This window comes from Schistocerca serialis, chromosome 6 (genome assembly GCF_023864345.2).
Source record: "Schistocerca serialis cubense isolate TAMUIC-IGC-003099 chromosome 6, iqSchSeri2.2, whole genome shotgun sequence".
Taxonomy (NCBI): domain Eukaryota; kingdom Metazoa; phylum Arthropoda; class Insecta; order Orthoptera; family Acrididae; genus Schistocerca; species Schistocerca serialis.
The window spans coordinates 528,248,669-528,273,948 of NC_064643.1; the positions used below are offsets into that span (position 1 = coordinate 528,248,669).

General features: G+C 39.6%; 1 protein-coding gene across 1 annotated transcript in view; it reads right to left on the bottom strand.

Annotated features, from left to right (window-relative positions):
- Positions 1–25,280, bottom strand: part of LOC126484437 (mitotic checkpoint serine/threonine-protein kinase BUB1-like) — a 220,226-nt gene that overhangs the window by 10,972 nt on the left and 183,974 nt on the right. Inside the window, exon 17 of the mRNA XM_050107954.1 lies at positions 15,283–15,427. Within this exon, the coding sequence (XP_049963911.1) occupies positions 15,283–15,427 (145 nt within the window). The remainder of the gene's footprint in view (positions 1–15,282; positions 15,428–25,280) is intronic.

Genomic DNA, 25,280 nt, shown 5'->3' on the forward strand with positions numbered 1-25,280 from the left:
ATATTTTATTCAAAATAATCTTCATTGTTTCATACAAATTGATGCGTTGTTCAGTGAATGTGTGTCCCAGTGATGCAAATAGATGACAATTGGACAGAGCCAAGTCTGGAGAACAAGCTGCTTGCCCTAGTATTTCCCAACTGCACGCCTCGATTGTTTTCCTGACCCGTTTTGTTGAGTGGATGGGGCGTTATCATAGAGCAATATGATTGTATGTTGCCTTTTTCCATATTCCGGTCTTTTTTCACTAATGCTCGATTTAAATAGATCATTTGCTGTTGGCAGCAATCAATGTTAACGCTTTTACCAGATTTAGCAGCTATAATGGATGACATCATTCTGATAACACCAAATTCAGAGCATTGTCTTCTTTCCAAAGCGATTTGGCCTTGCAGTGGATGTCGATGGTTTGCCTGGATTCACCCATGATTTATGACACTTTTCATCACCTGCCACTATTCGATGGAGAAACAACTTTCTTTTGTATCTAGCGAGCAGCATTTCACAAGTGGTCTTTCGATTTGTGTGCTGTCTTTCATTCAGTTCATGCGGACCCCATTTCCCCACTTTCTGCATCACATTCAGTTGTTCCAAGGGTTCCTCTTCAGTTTGAATTTCATCTTCATCCAGTAAGGCTGCAACTCATTGTCTTTGAACGTTTTTGGTGATTTCTCACACTCATCTTCTCTCACATCAAAATCATCACTTTTGAATTTTTTTGAACCACTTGAAGCAGTCTGTTTTCCCAGGAATATGTTTGCCAAAAGCTTTGACAAGCATTTGATGCAATTCTGCTACAGTTTTCTTCAAATGATAATAGAAAACCAATGCTATCCACAAATCATAGTCTGTAGGCACATAACATGTTTACGTGATTGAAACAGATACTGATGTATGGAACTTGGGTTACTGTATGTCGACATTCGTTGTGAGCCATTACAGGAAGCAGATGGTGCTACAGATGCAGTGTCATGGATCCTAAACTGACGGTTAGCACCATCTATAGAGAAATTCCGGTTTCATACTTTTGCACCTGGTATGTTGTTGTTGTTGTGGTCTTCAGTCCTGAGACTGGTTTGATGCAGCTCTCCATGCTACTCTATCCTGTGCAAGTTTCTTCATCTCCCAGTACTTACTGCAACCTACATCCATCTGAATCTGTTTAGTGTATTCATCTCTTGGTCTCCCTCTACGATTTTTACCCTCCACGCTGCCTTCCAATGCTAAATTTGTGATCCCTTGATGCCGCAGAACATGTCCTACCAACCGATCCCTTCTTCTAGTCAAGTTGTGCCACAAACTTCTCTTCTCCCCAATCCTATTCAGCACCTCCTCATTAGTTATGTGATCTACCCATCTAGTCTTCAGCATTCTTCTGTAGCACCGCATTTTGAAAGCTTCTATTCTCTTCTTGTCCAAACTATTTATCGTCCATGTTTCACTCCCATACATGGCTACACTCCATACAAATACATTCAGAAACGACTTCCTGACACCTAAATCAATAATCTATGTTAACAAATTTCTCTTCTTCAAAAACGCTTTCCTTGCAATTGTCAGTCTACATTTTATATCCTCTCTACTTCGACCATCATCAGTTATTTTGCTCCCCAAATAGCAAAACTCCTTTACTACTTTAAGTGTCTCATTTCCTAATCTAATTCCCTCAGCATCACCCGACTTAATTCGACTACATTCCATTATCCTCGTTTTGCTTTTGTTGATGTTCATCTTATATCCTCCTTTCAAGACACTATCCATTCCGTTCAACTGCTCTTCCAAGTCCTTTGCTGTCTCTGACAGAATTACAATGTCATCGGCGAACCTCAAAGTTTTTATTCCTTCTCCATGGATTTTAATACTTACTCCGAATTTTTCTTTTGTTTCCTTCACTGCTTGCTCAATATACAGATTGAATAACATCGGGGATAGGCTAACACCTTGTCTCACTCCCTTTCCAACCACTGCTTCCCTTTTGTGCCCCTCGACTCTTATAACTGCCATCTGGTTTCTGTACAAATTGTAAATAGCCTTTCGCTCTCTGTATTTTACCCCTGCCACCTTCAGAATTTGAAAGAGAGTATTCCAGTCAACATTGTCAAAAGCTTTCTCTAAGTCTACAAATGCTAGAAACGTAGGTCTGCCTTTCCTTAATCTAGCTTCTAAGATAAGTCGTAGGGTCAGTACTGCCTCACGTGTTCCAACATTTCTACGGAATCCATACTGATCTTCCCCGAGGTCGGGCTTCTACCAGTTTTTCCATTCATCTGTAGAGAATACGCGTTAGTATTTTACTTCTGTGACTTATTAGACTTATTGTTCGGTAATTTTCACATCTGTCAGCACTTGCTTTCTTTGGGATCGGAATTAATATCCTCTTGAAGTCTGAGGATATTTCGCCTGTCTCATACATCTTGCTCACCAGATGGTAGAGTTTTGTCAGGACTGGCTCTCCCAAGGCTGTCAGTAGTTCTAATGGAATGTTGTCTACTCCTGGGGCCTTGTTTTGACTCAGGTCTTTCAGTTCTCTGTCTAACTTTTCACGCAGTATCGTATCTCCCATTTCATCTTCATCTATATCGTCTTCCATTTCCATAATATTGTCCTCAAGTACATTGCCCTTGTATAGGCCCTCTATATACACCCTCCACCTTTCTGCTTTCCCTTCTTTGCTTAGAACTGGGTTTCCATCTGAGCTCTTGATATTCATACAAGTGGTTCTCTTTTCTCCAAAGGTCTCTTATTTTTTCCTGTAGGCAGTATCTATCTTACCCCTAGTGAGATAACCCTCTACATCCTTACATTTGTCCTCTAGCCATCCCTGCTTAGCCATCTTGCACTTCCTGTCTATCTTGTTTTTGAGACGTTTGTATTCCTTTTTGCCTGCTTCATTTACTGCATTTTTATATTTTCTCCTTTCATCAATTAAATTCAGTATTTCTTCTGTTACCCAAGGATTTCTACTAGCCCTCGTCTTTTTACCTACTAGGTCCTCTGCTGCCTTCACTACTTCATCCCTCAGAGGTACCCATTCTTCTTCTACTGTATTTCTTTCCCCAATTTGTCAATTGTTCCCTTATGCTCTCCCTGAAACTCTGTACAACCTCTGGTTCTTTCAGTTTATCCAGGTCCCATCTCCTTAAATTCCCACCTTTTTGCAGTTTCTTCAGTTTTAATCTACAGTTCATAACCAATAGATTGTGATCAGAGTCCACATCTGCCCCTGGAAATGTCTTACAATTTAAAACCTGGTTCCTAAATCTCTGTCTTACCATTATGTAATCTACCTGAAACCTGTCAGTATCTCCAGGCTTCTTCCATGTATACAACCTTCTTTTATGATTCTTGAACCAAGTGTTAGCTATGATATATATGGTATATGGTAGTCTATTTCATTTACTGTCATCATAACTCTGAGACTACTAATAATATGCTGAGTTTAGTACCAGTGTGTTGGATGTCAACAGTTTGCGAGCTGTTTAGTAATATTTGATAAGTTTTCTTTTTTCTCATTAGAAGCATGTACATTTAATTGTTGAGTTCCTTTATATTTATTGTAACATAAGTCAAATTATCTACATTCCCCATCTGTAAGAAACACTGGGACATTTTGGACATACAAACCTGCAGATACCTAGTGGGTTACATTTACATAGTCTGTTGCTTCTGTGAGGCAAGACTTGTTTTATTTCATTGTTTGCGAAGAAGTTAATTTTTATGCGATTTCTTGTAAAGAGGAATACATTTTATGAGGTATGATCTGTGGAGAGTACCATTTGACAATTTCACAAAAGACGACAACATGAATGGTTTTTAAATGGAAACACTCTGTCAGGACAAAAATTGTGATTAATAACAGAATAATATAAAAGATTAAGCATGTCAACTATTTAGGATATGAAGCAACATGAGTATGACAAAGACATAAAAAAATCACAAAGTTAAGAAATGTATGTGGAAAATAAAAAGATGTCTCAAAAATGTGAGGAAAGAAACAAGATTGAAATTTTATATGATAATGGAAATTCTAGCTTTTCTTTATAGAAGCAGATTATAAGTAAATGTCTACAAGGTAATGTACAAGCAAGAGAGATGAGATTTCTAAGAGTAGTGAAGGGATGCACAAGAGCCAACAGATTTCGATATTTGGATATTAAGAAAGAACCCAATAGATTTAATATCCTCAATAAAATACTACAAAATAGGAAAAACTGGAATGAAAATCTCCAAAGAAAGAGTGGTAAAGATTATCTCTCCAGATACAATGATTTTACACAGCTGTGAGAAGAAGACAAGGAATACAGTAAACAATGGTTACCATAACACTGGGGGTGGTGGTTGTGTGTGTGTGTGTGTGTGTGTGTGTGTGTGTGTGTGTGTGTGTGTGTGTGTGGGGGGGGGGGGGGGGGGTAGCTTTCTGATACTATTTCTTTTCTTTAATTGTGTCTTTTGCCATCAATGTTGTGTAAAGCCTCGAAAAGAATTTTATGCTGTGTACAAGTCAGAGTAGTTATTGTGGCAGTTGTTTCAGTACCAAGTGCTGTGTATGTATTGTTATAGCTGGTTCACTTCAACTGTTCCAAGGAAAATTTTACCCTCACTCTGCCTTTATCTTAAAAGAAAGATAGATGTAGCAAACAATATAGTCGGCATCAGCCATTTTGATCAAACTTATTTGATGTATCAGCATGATTAATACCGATATACTGGTATTTGATGTGCATGGCTGATAATAAATATGGCAAGACAGTTCCACGTAACTATTGTTTTTCTGTAATTAATCCATTAGTTTCTTAATCCTTTTCCTGATAACTGGTACGGCTTGTGTGGTGTCAGTTGCCAGCTCATAGTCAATCATAACAGAGCCTACATCTTCGGGCTTTCGTTTTGTTGTTTTCTGCTACCTAAGAAAAATAACCTTGACGTTGAACACTGGCTGTGCAACCATATATGCATTGGAAATCACTTGATACTTATCCAGGTACCAAGAATAATAATATCTGTTCTCACAATAACAACTTCTATGTTTTGAAATTAACTACATATTTCAACAAATAAAGTTTTAATAGCCCTCCAGCTCTCAGAGTATAGGAATGTAAGATATTTACGTGTAATGTCACCTTTTTGGTTTTCTAAATTTTGTGTTAAGGTGCATAGTCAATTGTGGACGACAGATATCAGTTAATTGTTGTTAGTAATTAAATTTTATTTTCATGAATTTTTGTACCTTGAGTGTGTTTATTGCTATGTTTCTTATGCTTCTGTATGTTGCTAGTTAATGTACAGGGAGAAGGAAGGAGCAGTTATGGAACAGACAGAATATTACACTAGAAATGTTTTAATATCTTCTTGATTGAAAGACTGATCTAAAAATGCCCCACAATTTTAAAGACATTGCATACAAATAAATTTCTCTGACATAATTACCAGTACTTAAAAGATAATTTTATAAAAATCTTGCTTTACAAAATCTACAGAATGGTTAAAAGACACATCCCATGTCCAGACTGTTCCAGGTTTCAGTGAAGTAAAACACACAGATTATTTAATATACACTACCATGAGCACATGCGAGTTCTATGATTAAATGTACAATTCACTAGCACAAACTCAGTATATTATTAGAGGGCCTAGAGAAACATAGACAACAGATCCTACAACCACAACCCATGGACATGAATAATGAACAAACACACAATGAATTAAACAGAGTTTTTTCTGCGTTAAGCAATACAGGTAACTACTCTCCATAAAACAATAACAACAAATGACGTAACTGATTGTTCCATCAGGTGCAAAATCAACAATTTCTTTCAGGTCGATTACTATTGTTGAAAACAACTCTGAATTCAAAAATGGTTCAAATGGTTCTGAGCACTATGGGACTTAACATCTGTGGTCATCAGTCCCCTAGAACTTAGAACTACTTAAACCTAACCAACCTCAGGACATCACACACATCCATGCCCGAGCCAGGATTCGAACCTGCAACCGTAGCGGCCACGCGGTTCCAGACTGAAGCATCTAGAACTGCACGGCCACACCGGCCGGCCAAAACAACTCTGACTCAAGTAGCAAATTGCTGTAACGTTGTTGTTGCTGCTGCTGTCTTCAGTCTGAAAACTTGTTCGATGCAGCTCTGCACCCTAATCTGTCCTGTGCAATCCTCTTTTCCTCTAAATAACTACTGCAGTCTACCTTCCTTTGAATCTATTAAGTATATCTATGCCTTGGATTCCCTCCACACTCTTTAACCCCCACACTACCTTCCAGTACCAAACTGACAATTCCTTGCCATTGCCGAACTTCAGTCACATGAAGTTCCTTTTCAGTCAGCATTGTTGCTGTTGTTGTATGCAGTCCAAATACTGGTTCAATACAGATCTCCACATTACTTTAGACTATGCCACTTCAAATAACTACTGCAGCCTACATCCTTTTGAACCCACATACTGTATTCATTTCTTGGTCTCCCTCTACAATTTCCCCCAACTCCAACACTTCCATACAGTATTAAATCGATGATCCCTTGATGTCTCAGAATGTGTCGTATCAACGAATCCCTTCTTTTAGCCAAACTGGGGCATAAATTGGTTTCCTCCACAATTCAATTCAGTTCCTCCTCATTAGTTATTGATTGAGACATAACAGTCCATTGAAAACCATTTAAAACACATATTTTTCAATCCAATTTGAAATAAACAGGAATCACTGATGTAAACAAAAGGTAGTGGTATAGGTAAACCTATACTTATAAAATTGTTACAATGAAACTGGTTACTAAATTACAATTGTATTGAAGTATATAGGTCCTGTAATAGGTAGGAATATTTAGGATTAACATAATTAAGTGTAATCTGGAACAAATGATCGAGTACAATGATCAAAGTCATTTCTTTGAAACTGAGATGGATTTGTGTTAAAACAATATCTAAATTAAAGTCTGTGGAATTTAAAGGAAAAACCAACTGAGAGAATAAAAACTGACTAGAAAATGTAATTAGTGAAAATGTTATAAGTGGCATGTAAACAGGCCGCATTCAAAGGGAGACTTGGAAACATATACATTGGTAGGAACATTTTACGAAGCACGTATCTTTTGTATTTAAGAAAAGTAGTAAAAATATTGTTAATACTTCATATTTGGAGCATTTGTACACTCTTAAAATGTTATATGCTTGAAAATTCATCTATGTATTTGTTCTATAAGAGCTAGTGCAACTGTTGAAATGAGTCATTAATTTCGAGGTAACAGTTTTAATTGTAATTTTATTAAAAAACCATTTACAACAATACCGAGGATTGTTCAGAATTGTATATAAAAGGAGCAGCCATGCTGGCACAAGGAGGTCAGTACTTTATGATTATTCGATGGAGTAAGGTGTACATCAGTGTCTTACGAGATTTTGTGCAAGAATCATGTAATTGCTTACATGAGTACTTTACGTAAATTCGTGCAGTAAGTATGTCAGACTTGGCAAATTGTACAGAATATGTAAGAAGACTGATATATCATTACCCCAGTGTACATAAAAAGGTCAAAAACTAGGTGATATAATAAAAAGAAGTTCTGAAACATAATGTTCGATTTAGTCATTCTTGGCATAAAACACAAAGTTACTGTGGACATACAGTAACTCAGTTACTGTTACAGCAGCGGATCGACGAAAAGGAACGGATGAGTACACCCCACAATATTATATGAATTTTAATATTTAATTTTGAAATGTTTGGTTTGAAGTTGCATTATTAGCGAATAGTAGTCAAGTGACAGAACCCAGCAGCAGGCAAATTTCACATGATCTACCCATCTAATCTTCAGCACTCCTCTATGGTACCATATTTCAAAAGCTTCCTTTCTCCTTTCAATATCCCCACTAGCAGACGTCACAATAGAGGCGGACGAGCTGACATGGATAGAACAGCAGAGTAGCTCAGAAATCGTTAATGGAGGATGGACACATCACATTATATGGGCAGACTTGCTGATGCAAGTGTTTGCTTGCGAGCAGCAGTAAGTGAAGCAGGCCAGTGTTCCTGTGAAGTTAAACTGCCACATATCTAGTCTTGCACTTTGTGTCACGAGTTGTCGCATGCTCAGACATTATCCCCTGTGCCATGTGTGTGATGAATATTTTACTGTGAGCTTAATGTGGGTTCAGATGTCTGCTTCCCACAGTTCAATTCACATGACAAATTCTTTCCAATGACAAGGTTCTACTGCCCGGTTGTTACAGAGTCACTGTCGGTGTGTGAAGTATCTGCACTGACTGTAGCTACATTGCCATGCCTTCTGCAGATACAAACCTTATCTTGTCTGAACTGCTTATATTCCACATTTCACTTTCATACAAGGCTTGACTTCAGACAAATACCTTCAGTATCCTCCCTACTTTTTTCATCAATTATTTTGCTGACAAAAAGCAAAACCTATTTACTAATTCTGATGTCTCTAGCCTTATTTAATTGGACTACAATCCATTAATTTTGTTTTAGTTTGTTGATGTTCATCTTTTACCCTCTTTTCAAGACACTAGCCATTCCATTCAACTGCTTTTCCAAATCAATTACAATGTAGCTGACAAACCTTAAAAATTTTAGATCTTCTTCCAAAACTTTTACTTCTTTTCCATTTTTTTCTTTGGTTCCCTTTACTGCTTGCTAAGAATCCAGATTGAATAGCACTGTGGGTAAGCTGCAACTCTCTCTCTCTCTCTCTCTCTCTCTGTCTCTCTCTCTCTCTCTCTCGCACCTTTCTCAACAACTATTACCTGTTCATGTCCTTTGACTACTACAATTGCTGTCTTGCTTCTGTGAAAATGGTACATAACCATTTTGTTCCTTGTATTTTATCTTTTCTACTTTCTGAATTTCGCAGTGTATTCCAGTCAAAATTATCAAAAGCTTTCTCTAAGTCTACAAATGCCACAAACATAGGTTTGCCTCTCTTTCTTCAAAGATAAATTCTTCTGTAAATTAAGTCATATCAGTATTTTGCAGTCATGACTTACAAAACCAACAGTTCTACAGCACCTGCTTTTTTTGGAACTGGAATTATTATGTTGTTCTGAAAGTCTGAGGGTATTTAGCCTGTCAGGTATGTGTTGTGTATCTGGGAGAATAGTTTGGTGATGGCTGGTGCTTCCAAGGACCTCAACAACTCTGAGAGAATGTCGTATACTCCAGGGGCTCTGTTTCCACTTAGATCTTTCAGAACTCTGACAACTTCCTCTCATAGTACTGTATCTCCCATCTCATCTTCATTTATTTCCCTTATAGAGCCTGTTTATACTGTTTGTCTAACCCGAGAGTCATCATGCGCATTTTCTCTGGTGTTTCAGCAAATTTTTGTAATTTGTGTTTGCAATGTATACATGGAGTCAGTCCAAACAGTTTCTCCTCATCACACCTTTCGTGTGATGCACCATGACAATGTAATTTGCAGAATTTTATGTGTACATTAGATAGAGTGGTCCCAAATTACTCTAATGTGATATTCAATTTATCTGTATGTATCAACAGGGACAGTAAAATATAAAAAATAACCAGAAATTCAGCAGTGACTTGTGTGCTGCCCTGGACCACAATCACCATCTGTCATTGCCAGGCAGCGGCACTACTCAGTCGCTGCTGGAGTACTGGTTATTCGGATGTTATTGAATTTAGCATATGTTAAAATGAAGGACTAAGTAAGGAACATGTATTTTTTGGTTTTCTCCAAAAAATTTCTACTCCGAGATACAGCCCTCCAAAGATGGCCCTGCGAATACCATTTTGAAGATGCAATTTTTGGAAAAAATTTTAAATTGCTGTATCTCTGGAACAGTTCTAGATTTTTTAAAAAATTTGAAACATAATTGCTTTATGATTACAAACAAATCCTCCATCTGGACCTATCTGTCCATTCCGAACTTTTTTTATAATCTATGGAAATTTTTTTTTCCCAAAAATGCCAAGCCATAAAATTTGGATTTTTTTCTGTTGGTTAGTACCATATATAGTTCTACATTCCCTGAAAAGGAGAGCTTCCACTTTTAGGTTGAACAGGTTTTATAAACAATTGAAATTTTTGCCATACATAAAACCTATTTTATTACCATGTTATCACATAACAGACTCATAAAAATCAAAACCTAGCCTTATTTAACATAATTTTAGTTTTGAAAGATGAATAAGTGACTCATTTTTTCAAGTATTTTAAATTATTCCAAAATGTATGTGAAAGGTCCAAAGACTTAAAGGTTTCAATTTATCAAACTTCTGTGCACTCTGTTTTGTGTTGAAATTAGCCATTCAATGAACTAAAAATGTGTTCCACTGCGTCAGTATCTTCCTTTAATGTAGAGTGATGCCTTCCTGTTGAACCAATAGGAAATGAAGCAATTACAATCTACAAAACATTGTGAACAGGAAGTAAGCCCTGATGGTGTTGTTGCTGTTCTTCAGCTGGAAACCTATATCCATGTGGTAGTATAAAGTTCACTACAATTTCATTTAACTCATAACTGGCGTCTATAATCTCTGCAATCCACCAGTCGAAGTCATACACACATGCCACAAACATCCCCCTTCTCAGGTTGTGTATTTGAATATTATCCCTCTGTTTCAGAGGTGTTGGCCTAACGAATGAAATTTCTTCTTTCTTGCTCCTTAAGGTGTTTGCAATATGAGTTCATGCATCACTTTGAGTCCAAAAATGTGTCTTCTGAATTCCTTTCACAGGAGTAGTTTGTTTGGACCGTATTCATTTTCTGCTCACGGAATTCATCAATTTCCTCTTTGGACAAAAGAACAAAGGCTGTGGATGTTCAAGATTTCACGACTCTCATAAAATCCTCAGCATTTTGAATTGTAGCTGTATTTGGTCTGGAAAGATTATGTTTTGCAGTGTGGTGCTTCAGCAGGCCTCCTACACCATCACAAGGCCCCTTCCTGTGACCAGTAGCACTGTATACCCAGTCAGTTGGCACAAGTGACTTACTCAACTTAAATTCTTTGTTTCAAACATCTGCTGCTTTACTGTTTTCTCAAATTTCATCAAACTGTGCTTACTCTGCATACACTAACCTATAGGTTAAGAAGATTGTTTGTCTTTTGATTTTAGAAAATATTTGGAGACTGCAGCATTTCATCATTGACAAATTTCATTCTGCAACTTTAACTCCTTGGATGGGGGGCTTAAAAATGACTGAATTTCTCAAGAAAACCAGAAGATGTTGTCCAAGAATCAATAAATAAAGTGCAAAAAGATTTACATTGATTGCTTCATTAGCAAACATGCTTATTTTATAGGCTGATTGGGCAGAATTGACCCTTAACATATATGATTCTTCTACCTGTCTTTCACCTTAGGACTCACACAAATTTTTGGCCCATTTCTGTCTGTCTTTTTCTGAAATCCTCCACACCTTTCCTTCTAGTTGTGTTCAATATTTTGGCTGCACAATGTGACTTAACAGGCTTTGCTAGGACTCGGCTGGACACGGCCACGCTGTGCAGCAGCGAGCAGCTAAGCACGCCCTGCTTAGGGCGAGCACAAAAGGATTAGGTGACAGGCGAAACCCAAGAGTTACAGGAGACATGCGCGCTTATGACCAAGTGACGCTTTCCAGCTACTGAACATAGCTTGTAAATACATGAAAAATACTACAATTGAATGTCATGAAGTCCTAAAGAATATCTCTCTCTCTTCTCTGTCCAAAAATACCTTGGAAGGCCCAACGATATCGATCGACCGCCATGTCATCCTCAGCCAATAGGCTTCATTGGATGTGGGTATGGAAGGGGCACAGCACTCCGCTCTCCCGGGCATTGTCAGTTTTCGTGACCGGATCTGCTACTTCTCAATCAAATAGCTCCTCAATTGGCCTCACAAACACTGAGTGCATCCAGCTTGCCAACATCGCTTGACCGTGGCATGGCACTGCCTCAAAGAATATGAACATATCAAATTTTGTGTCTTGATTTCACAAACTGATTGCAGCATTGCACTTTGCTGTGCAACCACTAGTTCACAGGTAACACAGCTTTTTATAAAATATGATTTAAGAAACATTTAAAATTAAACTACTGGCAAATCTATGCAGCTACACTCTTCATCGATATGTCTAATTGAAGTTTATATATACAGTAAACACACAACATGGTTTATCTGAAACTCAATTGGTACCAGAGAAATGATGATTTTAATACAATTCAATCAAATTAACCAGAGCTTTTGATAATCCACAGAAACGTGTAGCATGGTGTCAGCACGTGTTCCCCCATCCCTTTAACCTTTCCCTAACTATGTTTAATATTACTTCTAAATAATTTTTATGTGCCAAATTATGTATTATGTAGGTGCTGTAACCAGGGTAAAAAAGCGTAGTGGCATTGTCTCAGCCCTCAGACACAGATCCAAACAAGTCTACTAGAGGTGAAGGTTTTCTCAATGCTGAAGGAGTAATGATCCAGTAACAGTCAATCATTATAAAAACTACTGCACTGTATTAAGAAAAGTTATCAAAAATTCCAGAAGTATGTGCATTATGACCAACATTAGCACTGAAACTTCCTGGCAGATTAAAACTGTGTGCCCGACCGAGACTCGAACTCGGGACCTTTGCCTTTCACGGGCAAGTGCTGGCAGGAGTAAAGCTGTGAGACCGGGCGTGAGTCGTGCTTCGGTAGCTCAGTGGTAGAGCACTTGCCCGCGAAAGGCAAAGGTCCGAAGTTCGAGTCTCGGTCGGACACACAGTTTTAATCTGCCAGGAAGTTTCATATCAGCGCACACTCCGCTGCAGAGTGAAAATCTCATTCTGGAAACATTAGCACTTCCGATAGTAAAATTAAAACAATTTGGAATATTGTTAAAAGGGAAACTGAGAGGACAGGAAGACTGTATTTCTGTCAAAATCAATGAAAACTTTGTTAACAAAAAGTTAGAAGTAGAAAATATTTTTAATAATCATTTTTAAGTTTTGTACAGAAAATAGGATCCACTTCAGTCGGGAACCGCACTGCTTCTACAGTCGCAGGTTCGAATCCTGCCTCGGGCACGGATGTGTGTGATGTCCTTAGGTTAGTTAGGTTTAAGTAGTTCTAAGTTTAGGAGACTGATGGCCTCAGATGTTATGTCCTATAGTGCTTAAGAGCCATTTTATATGGAAGAGGCAATAATATGCAATTTGATAAAACTGAAATTCAGCCCGCCTCTCCCACTGAAATTAGGAAAATAATAAATTCACTCAAAAGTAAAAGCTTTTGCAACAGAGTACTAAAAGCTTGTCCCTGACAGATGAGTAGGGTTCTCAACCACTTATGTAGTAGCTCGCTGAATCAGGCCATTTTTTCCCAGATAGACTGAAATATGCTCTTGTTAAACCGTTGCATACAAAAGAGGAATACTTCTGATGCTGACAAACCGCCAAATCTCACTTCTGACAGCCTGATCCAAAATTCTTGAAAAAGTAATGTATTCAAGAGTAGTCTCACTTATCTGTAAAAATGAAGTACTAACAAAATGTCTACTTTGTTTTCGGAAAGGCTTTTCAACAGAAAATGTTATATATGCTTTCACTGATCAAATATTAAATGACCTGAATAACTGAACATTTTTGACTGTATGAATCATGAAATTCTTCTAGATAATTGTGGTGTGAGTGGGACAGTGCACACATGGTTTAATTCATATTTAACTGGAAGAATGTAGAACATTGAAATTAACAGTACAGATAGTCTGCAAAAATCAGCAGAGTCCTCTAACTGGGGAGGTATCAAAAATGGGTCCAGTTTTGGACCCCTTATTGTTCTTCATATATATATTAATGACTTATCACTCTATATTCATGAAGATGCAAAGTTAGTTCTTTTTGCTGATGATGCAAATATAGTAATTACACCCAACAAACAAGAATTAGCTGAGGAAATTGTAAATAATGTCCTTCAGAAAATTATTACATGGTTGTCTGCAAATGGACTCACTACATTTTGAGAAAACACAATATATGCAAGTCTGTGCAGTGAACACCATAAATATAGACTTTGAACCGAAGTCTGTTGCTAAGATAGAATACTCAAAATTTCTAGGCGTGTGCATTGATGAGAAATTGAAATGGACGAAATACATTGATCATCTGCTGAAATGGTTAGGTTCAGCTACTTCTGCTATTAGGTTTATTGCAAATTCTGGTGATAATCATATCAGTAAATTAGCCTATTATGCCTATTTTCATTCACTACTTTCATGCGGCATTATATTTTGGGGTAATTCATCATTAAGAGAAAAAGTATTCATTGCACAAAAGCATGTAATCAGAATAATAGCTGGAGTCCACGAAGATCAACTTGCAAACATTTATTTAAGGAACTCTGGACAGTCACAGTATCTTCACAATACATATATTCACTTAAGAATTTGTTATTAATAACCAGTTCAATTCAAAAATAATAGCAAAGTGTATAGCAAGAACACTAGAAGAAAGGATGATCTTCACTATTCTGGTTAACTCTGGTATTTCCACAGAAAGGGGTGACTTATGCTGCTGCAAAAATCTTTTGTCATTTGCCAAATGGCATTAAAAGTCTGAAAGATAGCCAACCAACACTTAAAAACAAATTAAAAGAATTTCTGAATGACAACTCCCTCTACTCAATACATGAATTTTTATATATGAGATAGTAAAAAATAATGCAATAAACTAAATAAATTCATGATTTGTGGAAAAAGTATTAATGTATTACAACACAACAAAGAAAATTGTTACAGGATCTTCATGAAGATAGACAATATCTTATTACTGCTGTAACTGTTATATGCTTCTTGAGCATCAACCATCTGTCATTTACTACATTACAAAAGTCTACAATGAGTTTATATGTAACATCCAAGGTGGGATGTAATGTTTTTATGGAGTAAAAAACCAAATCTCTTTTTGAAGAACAAATTCCATCACCACTTGGAAATTCAGTTTTAGCATACACACATTTTGAAGCATAGGAAAATGATTTCTTTTAAAAGAAATTTTATTCTAACATTACTGTCTTTTAACATTTTTATCATTTATGTACATAGTCCCTGAAAGTTCTCTATTATGGAATGGTTGGAACACAACAGATGAATGAACTGAGGAAAGTCTGATAGTGAATTCAGTTTTCAAAAATTTATTTCTTAAAATAAAAGATAAAGTTTGCATTTAGTTGACACAATTTATTAGTTGAAATCAGATATTCTCTTTATTTCTTCCAATTATCTAAAGACCCACAATGAATACATATTGCCAGGTCTGAGTAACGACTTACTTGATATGTCCAAGGCTTTTTTGCCTGCATCTCGGTGCACTGAAAATCTTTGGTAGTTACAGCATATGTAAATGTTGTCTTAGGAGGAAATAAGGTCATATCAATTGCTCTTCCAAAATCAATAAGCTGGATACTTGGTGGATATCTGAAAGAAAAGAGGTAAGAACACTAAGGAAACATGTTAATATTAGTTGTGAGACTACATTTTCTTATCCAAGCTTGTTGAGATAAAATATGGTCCACAATGCAACAAATGAGAACTCCACATATGTGCATCCCCAAAGGTGTAAATAATTTTCATTATACCAGCTGGTTCTTTATGTAATACTGGTTCTAGCTGTTGTTGTTGTGGTCTTCAGTCCTGAGACAGGTTTGATGCAGCTCTCCATGTTACTCTATCCTGTCCAAACTTCTTCATTTCCCAGTACCTACAGCAACCTACATCCTTCTGAATCTGCTTAGTGTATTCATCTCTTGGTCTCCCTCTACGATTTTTACCCTCCACGCTGCCCTCCAATACTAAATTTGTGATCCCTTGATGCCTCAGAGCATGTCCTACCAACTGGTCCCTTCTTCTTGTCAAGTTGTGCCACAAATTACTCTTCTCCCCAATTCTATTCAATACCTCCTCATTAGTTATGTGATCTACCCATCTAATCTTCAGCATTCTTCTGTAGCACCACATTTTGAAAGCTTCTATTCTCTTCTTGTCCAAACTATTTATCGTCCATGTTTCACTTCCATACATGGCTACACTCCATACAAATACTTTCAGAAACGACTTCCTGACACTTAAATCTATACCCGATGTTAACAAATTTCGTTTTCTTCAGAAACGCTTTCCTTCCCATTGCCGGTCTACATTTTATATCCTCTCTACTTCGACCATCATCAGTTATTTTGCTCCCCAAATAGCAAAACTCCTTTACTACTTTAAGTGTCTCATTTCCTAGTCTAATTCCCTCAGCATCACCCGACTTAATTCGATTACATTCCATAATCCTCGTTTTGCTTTTGTTGATGTTCATCTTATATCATCTTTTCAAGACACTGTCCATTCCGTTCAACTTCTCTTCCAAGTCCTTTGCTGTCTCTGACAGAACTACAATGTCATCAGCGAACCTCAAAGTTTTTATTTTTTCTCCATGGATTTTAATACCTACTCCGAATTTTTCTTTTGTTTCCTTCACTGCTTGCTCAATATACAGATTGAATAACATCGGGGAGAGGCTACAAACCTGTCTCACTCCCTTCCCAACCACTGCTTCCCTTTCATGCCCCTCGACTCTTATAACAGCCATCTCCTTTCTGTACAAATTGTAAATAGCCTTTCGCTACCTGTATTTTACCCCTGCCACATTTAGAATTTGAAAGAGAGTATTCCAGTCAACATTGTTGAAAGCTTTCTCTAAGTCTACAAATGCTAGAAACGTAGGTTTGCATTTCCTTAATCTATTTTCTAAGATAAATAGTAGGGTCTGTATTGCCTCACATGTTCCAACACTTCTACGGAATTCAAACTGATCTTCCCCGAGGTCGGCTTCGACCAGTTTTGCCGTTTGTCTGTAAAGAATTCGTTTTAGTATTTTGAAGCTGTGACTTATTAAACTGATAGTTCGGTAATTTTCACATCTGTCAACACCTGCTTTCTTTGGGATTGGAATTATTATATCGTTATCAGGAGAAAGAAAACTGGCATTCTACGGATCGGAGCGTGGAACGTCATTTCCCTTAATCGGGCAGGTACGTTAGAAAATTTAAAAACGGAAATGGATAGGTTGAAGTTAGATATAGTGGGAATTAATGAAGTTCGGTGGCAGGAGGAACAAGACTTTTGGTCAGGTGAATACAGGGTTATAAATACTAAATCAAATAGGGGTAATGCAGGAGTAGGTTTAATAATGAATAAAACAATAGGAGTGCGGGTAAGCTACTACAAACAGCACAGTGAACGCATTATTGTGGCCAAGATAGACACGAAGCCCATGCCTACTACAGTAGTACAAGTTTATATGTCAACTAGCTCTGCAGATGAAGAAGAAATTTATGAATTGTATGATGAGATAAAAGAAATTATTCAGGTAGTGAAGGGAGACGAAAATTTAATAGTCATGGGTGACTGGAATTCGAGAGTAGGAAAAGGGAGAGAAGGAAACATAGTGGGTGAATATGGCTTGGGGGAGAGAAATGAAAGAGGAAGCCGTCTGGTAGAATTTTGCACAGAGCATAACTTAATCATAGTTAACAGTTGGTTCAAGAATCATAAGAGAAGGTTGTATACATGGAAGAATCCTGGAGATACTAGAAGGTATCAGATACTGACAGGTTTCAGATAGATTACATAATGGTAAGACAGAGATTTAGGAACCAGGTTTTAGATTGTAAGACATTTCCAGGGGCAGATGTGGACTCTGATCACAGTCTATTGGTTATGAACTGTACATTAAAACTGAAGAAACTGCAAAAAGGTGGGAATTTAAGGAGATGGGACATGTATAAACTGACTAAACCAGAGGTTTTACAGAGTTTCAGGGAGAGCATAAGGGAACAATTGACAGGAATGGGGGAAAGAAATACAGTAGAATATGAATTGGTAGCTCTGAGGGATGAAGTAGTGAAGGCAGCAGAGGATCAAGTAGGTAAAAAGAAGAGGGCTAGCAGAAATCCTTGGGTAACAGAAGAAATATTGAATATAATTGATGAAAGGAGAAAATATAAAAATGCAGTAAATGAAGCAGGCAAAAAGGAATACAAACGTCTCAAAAATGAGATCAACAGGAAAGGTAAAATGGCTAAGCAGGGATGGCTAGAGGACAAATGTAAGGATGTAGAGGCTAATCTCACTAGGGGTAAGATAGATACTGCCTACAGGAAAATTAAAGAGACCTTTGGAGAAAAGAGAACCACTTGTATGAATATCAAGAGCTCAGATGGAAACCCAGTTCTAAGCAAAGTAGGGAAAGCAGAAAGGTCGAAGGAGTGTATAGAGTGTCTATACAAGGGCAATGTACTTGAGGACAATATTATGGAAATGGAAGAGGATGTAGATGAAGATGAAATGGGAGATACGATACTGCGTGAACAGTTTGACAGAGCACTGAAAGACCTGAGTCGAAACAAGGCCCCAGGAGTAGACAGCATTCCATTAGAACTACTGACGGCCTTGGGAGAGCCAGTCCTGACAAAACTCTACCATCTGATGAGCAAGATGTGAGAGACAGGCGAAATACCCTCAGACTTCAAGAAGAATATAATAATTCCAATCCCAAAGAAAGCAGGTGTTGATAGATGTGAAAATTACCAAACTATCAGTTTAATAAGTCACTGCTGCAAAATACTAACACGAATTCTTTACAGACGAATGGAAAAACTAGTAGAAGCCAACCTCGGGGAAGATCAGTTTGGATTCCGTAGAAACACTGGAACACGTGAGGCAATACTGACCTTACGACTTATCTTAGGAGAAAGATTAAGGAAAGGCAAACCTACGTTTCTAGCATTTGTAGACTTAGAGAAAGCTTTTGACAATGTTGACTGGAATACTCTCTTTCAAATTCTAAAGGTGGCAGGGGTAAAACACAGGGAGTGAAAAGCTATTTACAATTTGTACAGAAACCAGATGGCAGTTATAAGAGTCGAGGGGCATGAAAGGGAAGCAGCGGTTGGGAAGGGAGTGAGACAGGGTTGTAGCCTGTCCCCGATGTTATTCAATCTGCATATTGAGCAAGCAGTAAAGGAAACAAAAGAAAAATTCAGAGTAGGTATTAAAATCCATGGAGAAGAAATAAAAACTTTGAGGTTCGCCGATGACATTGTAGTTCTGTCAGAGACAGCAAAGGAGTTGGAAGAGCAGTTGAACGGAATGGACAGTGTCTTGAAAGGAGGATATAAGATGAACATCAACAAAAGCAGAATGAGGATGATCACCAGTTCGGAATCAGGAACCACTGGTCTACAAGACCTACATTTCTCTTGGATATATACTGAATTTTGCTTCTTTTACTGAGATACAGTAGGGTTTATACAACTTCACCTAATGCATTTGCAACCGCAGCAGAATCTTGGACTAGCGGATCATTAAACAGCCAACTGAAGAAAGGACGGGTCAATAACTTATGAAAAACCTCACTGTCAGTATAAAAATAAATATGTAATGTCTTCACTTATGCACACCATTTCTCAACTCATAGCTATTGAGGGTCTTTAAAAAATTACATTATTTTAATTGAAAAAAAATCTGTAGGTAGTTGTGTACTGTGGTAGATAATGAAGCTCCCCATGTTATTCAAATGGCAAATACTCTCCTCTTTGCATGCTAGCATATTACAAAAAGTCATTTCGGTGTCTTGAATAATTGGAGATACAATGCATGCAATGAACAGTTCATTATCACTGTATGGGAGGATGTGAGCATAAAACGTACAAACCATTTTCCTGAGACTGGATACAAAGATGTCATTCAAAGTTCATAGAAAAATTAAGTGTGATGATGTATCATGGACCGAATGTAACCTCATAAGCGATTCGTATTTTTCATTGCAATCTACTCAAATGTAGTGTTATGGCTTATTTAATTTTGAAATATCACAATAACTATGACCATTAATGAAAATCTGATGAATGAGAATATAAGATGCAAGAGAATCATTTTTTATTCAATGACTGATTTAAAATAATGTTAAAGATTGCAGAACAGAGGGAGTGCTTGCAAAGCTCTACTTGTATTTGCAATACTGCGCTTTGATTAGCAGGCTAATCAGTGTACTCTGTGGGCACCTCAAAGTGTATAAAACTATATTTGGCCATGTGGTGAGTCAGCATGCTGTCTAACAGTTTCTTTGTGTTCTCACACTAAAAGGCTGTTAATATAAAGTTTCAGGTTTTCAACACTGCTTTCTTCTAGAACTTTTTCTGGCACTATATACAACTTAATTTCTGGCAGTGTTTCATCTATGCCACACAGCATTATGGTTTAGGTTCATTGTACAATGCAACTGATAGCTTTTGGAGTGAATGAGGCAGTGGAAGGCGGCAGTTTTGCGTAGAAACTCCAAGGACATACCAGTAATGAAGAAGCAACCAAAGTGTCTAAATTTAGATTTAAATTTGCTATGGAATATGCAGAAAATAGCAGCAGTTCATGTGAAGAAGTTACATACTGTAGGTGCTGTTGAAGAAGCCAACCATAATAATATTTTGTTCTGATATTAATAAAAATTTTTGTTAAAAGAAAATTAAAAATATACACACATGAAGAAAAACTCTAAGCAGGGTAACACAACAACAACAACAACAACAACAACAAAGGAGAAAGAAAATATCACAAGATGGTAATACTATCTTCCACATTCCAAATTCAGTGAATCTAACAAAATTCTTTTGTTGTCAGCCATTGAAAATATGACTTCGCATTATGCACCAATAGGAAAATTTACTTGAGAAAACTATAAAATAATGAGAAGAATCACCGGCCAGTACTATATTCATAAGGTGATATTTTCAGTACTGCTAATTGACACATGTTAAGGACTAAACACACAAAACTATTTTAGCTCTGAGAACTGTTAGTCCCTACCTCAGGGAAGAAAGAGGGATAAGGTTGGGAAACACTAAAAAGGAAGTGTGGGTGACTCAAGACCATAAGTTCAAAATGACCCACCTTTTGTGGCAAACGGAACAGGAAGTTTCTCTCAAAAACACTACCATGTGTTCAGGAATAATCACTTGTGGAAACATGGCTCTCTCTTTTCAAATGTTAGGTGCAGATGAACAGGCAGATTCTCTCTTCCCCGATTTCCCAAAGGCATTCAACACTGAACTACCTTGTCAACTGATAACAAGATACAGTCACATGGAGTATCTTCAGAAAAATGTGATTGGCTCACAGAATTATTGAATAACAGAAAATAATACATTATACTATACAGTGCTCAACATAAATGGAGGTAACAATTGACATGTCACAAACAGTGCATACAGTTTTTCACATTCTCATTATACACACATGTTGTTATCAAGTAAGGACGGCAACACAAGCAGACTGTTCACTGATGACACTGTTCTCTACAGAAGAGCATCAAAAGCAGAAGACTTTGACAATACTCTCACTTGGAGCAATGACAAATGGAAACAGCTCAGTAGTAGCCCGTTAAAAGATTAGTGGTAAACTTCTGGAGGCCAATATATTGTTTAAATATTTATGAGTGATAGTCACGAAGAAGCAATACGAAATGAGACAAACATGTAAAATCTGGGGCAGAGAAGACAAATCGAAGAGTCAGGTTTGGTAGAAAGGCTCTGGGAAAGTGCTGTGAATTTGTAAAGGAAATTACATAGTTGCTGCAGTAGCCACCAGAAAGATCGCGGGAGGCGCACATTGGCACGGCGCGTCACGGACGGTAGTTGCCGCTAGTAGAGTCCCGTCCACCAGAGGGCACGCGAGAATTCGGACGCGACCTCTGCCGGCATAACAACAACAACAACAACAACAAGAACAACAACAACTCCGGCAGCACGGGCTGTGCCCAGTCAGTTAACATCGGGCATGCCTAGGACACAGTCCCGGTCTACGCTAAGTGAAGTGCAACGTAAACGTGAACAGTGTTACTACACAATTGGCAACAAGTAGGGTCGTTCTTTCGGGTGTTGCATCGTTGTTCCGGTTTCGCAGCTTCTCCATGGCATGGAGGATTTGGTGCGGGTTTTGGTTGCACAGCAGACGGAGCTCATGGCCACCATGAAACAAGTGCTTCCGGCGTTGCTCTCCACGCCGTATGCTCTGGCGCAGTTCCCTCCTCCCTCTCCCCCATATGACGAGATGGCGGAGGATTGGGACGCATATGAACATTGCCTTCGGCAGCATTTCCAGCGTTTCATGTTGCCGATGCGGAGGTATGTCGTGTTCTCTTCTTGTCTTGGATATCTCCCTCGCTGTATCAAGTTTTGCAGCAGCTAGCGCCGTTGCAGGAACCCTCGTCCTTGTCTTTTGACGCATTGTGTTCATTGCTGTCTTCATATTATCGCCGCCGCACGCATGTTGTGGCGGCTAGGGTAGAGTTCTATCAATGCAAGAAACAGCCCCATCAGTCTTACCGGGCATGGGCTGCTACCCTGCACGGTCTTAGTCGCAAGTGTCATTTTGTCACGGAGCAGTCGCGAGAGTCGTATGCCCACGTTATGGTACGCGACGTCATTGTTCGTTCGGCCCCTGATAGGGAGGTCCGGCAACGGGCCCTGCAGTTAGAAGACCCTTCCCTCGAGGAAGTCCTGTCCATTGCTCAATCGTATGAAGTCTCTCACGCCGCAGGTCAACAGCTGGAAGCGTGGTGCGACGTCGCGGAGGTTCAGGGCGGCGCGGCCGCGTCCACTGTGTCCGGGGTGGACGACGTGCGAGCGGCACAATCCGGCCGTTACGGCCGCTCCCACACGGCGCGTAAACAGAATTCCGGCCGCCGGCCCCTGTTGCCGTCCTATGCGTCGTGCTATATACATCATGATCGGTCAGAGTGCCCCCAGCGTTGGGTCGTTTGTCGCAAATGTAATAAAAAAGGTCACATTGCTAAAGTTTGCCGCTCAGCCTCAAAAGAATCGAAGGAAGCTGGTACAGAGGACTTGGACGTTGACATTCAGGAAGTTTCATCGGGCCAGGCTCCCGACGCATCGGCACGCAAACTCTTTATCGAGGTGTCGGTTCGGTCGCGCCGGTTACAACTGCAAGTAGATATGGGCGCGGCAGTTTCGTTGTTGACTGCACAAACTTATTCCGACCTTGGATCGCCCCTGTTGGCGCCAGTTTACCGGTGTCTACGCAGTTATGGTAAACAGTTCATTCCCCTACTGGGTCAATTCACTACCGACGTGACTTACAAATCAGTCACTCGGCCTATTACTTTTATTGTTGTCAGTGATGCGAGCTCCGCTAACCTTTTTGGCCTGGATGCCTTTCAAGCTTTCGGTTTTTCTATCGCTGACACTATACAGTTGGTCTCCGAAGACGTTCCCTATCAATCATTGGAATATTTGATCTCAGACTTTCCAGATATTTTTGAGGAGGGCATGGGGCGTGTTTCAGATTTTGAAGCTCACTTAACGTTGAAGGCGTCGGCCGCCCGAGTTTTCTACGCGCGAGGCAGATCCCCTTGGCTCTCCGCCCTCACGTAAAGGAAGAGCTAGACTGGCTGACAGCCCTAGGGGTCGTTCTTCCCATTTCTTCCAGTGAGTGGGCTTCGCCCCTCGTTATTGTAAGGAAGCCCTCGGGAAAATTACGTCTTTGTGGCGATTTCAAGGCCACCATTAATTCCCAATTGGTGGTGGACACCTATCCTTTGCCTCGTGCTGATGAATTGTTCTCCACCGTGGCGGGAGGCCAATATTTTTCGAAAATTGATCTGTCAGAGGCTTATCATCAGATACCACTTGATGAGGACTCCAAACGGCTGGCGGTCGTCAACACCCCGTTTGGCCTTTACCAATACCAGCGGTTGGCCTTTGGAATATCCAGTGCCCCGGCGATATTCCAGCGTTATCTTGAGCATGTCACGTCGACAATCCCTGTATTAATTACCTGGATGACATAATTGTCACCAGCCGCAGCACGAAGGAACACTTGCACAAGATTCGCACCCTCTTTCTCAAATTCAGGTCTGTGGGCTTGCGTTGCCACCTGCCTAAGTCAACCTTCTTCCAACCGTCCATTGAGTATGTGGGCTACACCATCTCTCGGCACGGCACCCAGCCACTAGGAAGTTTGGTCCAAGGTATCGTCAACCTTCCTCGGCCCACTTCGCTGAAAGAGTTACAAGCTTTTTTAGGCAAGATAGCCTATTACCACCGGTTCATTCCCAGGGCTTCCACTATAGCCCACCCCTGTACTGCCTTCTGCACAAGGGTGTTCCTTTTGATTGGTCGCCTGCATGCGAGCGAGCGTTCACCTCGTTGAAGGGCCTCCTCACGTCAGCCCCTTGTTTGGCTACTTTTGATCCCCGTAAGCCATTGGTCCTGGCTACAGATGCTTCGCAGTATGGGGTGGGGGCGGTCCTGGCCCATCGCAACGCAGATGGTTCCGAGCAACCACTGGCGTTTGCGTCTAAAACGCTTAGTCCCGTGCAGGCCCATTACTCCCAGGTGGAAAAAGAGGCTTTGGCCATTGTCTACGCTGTTACCAAGTTTCACCCTTTCTTGTATGGCACGAAGTTTCAGTTAATCACTGACCATAAGCCGTTAATCTCGTTATTTGGCCCCGCCTCTCAGATTCCGGATAGGGCGGCCCACAGACTACAGCGCTGGGCCTTGTTCCTCTCTAAGTACCATTATGACATTCATTTTCGCCCTACAGGACAGTATGTCAACGCCGACGCTCTTTCCCGTCTTCCGGTGGGCCCAGATCCTACGTTCGATCGAGAGGAGATTATATGTTTTCATTTGGATGTGGCGTCCCGCCAAGCGGTTGATGGCTTCCCGATCACTAGTTCTTGAGTAGCCAGGGAAACGGCAGCTGACCCGGTTCTCCGGCAAGTAGTTCGCCTCATTCAGCAGGGGTGGTCATCCCGCCCTCCGGGCCAGGCCTCGGACCCTCTTCGTAATTATTTTCTTCTACGAGACCGCCTCTCGGTCTTGGAAGGAGTTCTCCTTCTGGCTACCGATGATACAGCTCCTCGCGTGGTTGTTCCTGCAAGTTTACGAAAGGAGGTCCTCACGTTACTACATGCGGGGCACGGGTGTTTCCCGTACTAAAACCTTGGCTCGCAGGCATGTGTACTGGCCCGGTATTGACAGAGAAATTGAGCACTTGGTGGTCGCCTGTTCCCAGTGTGCGAGTCAACAAGCATCTCCCAGGGCAGCGTTCTCTTCATGGCCGCCGGCAACCCAAGCATGGGAACGCGTTCACATCGATTTTGCGGGCCCATTTCTCAATGGCTTTTGGCGCATTGTCATTGATGCTTATTCCCGATTCCCATAAGTGGTTCGCTGCTCCTCAACCACTTCAGAAGTTGCAATCC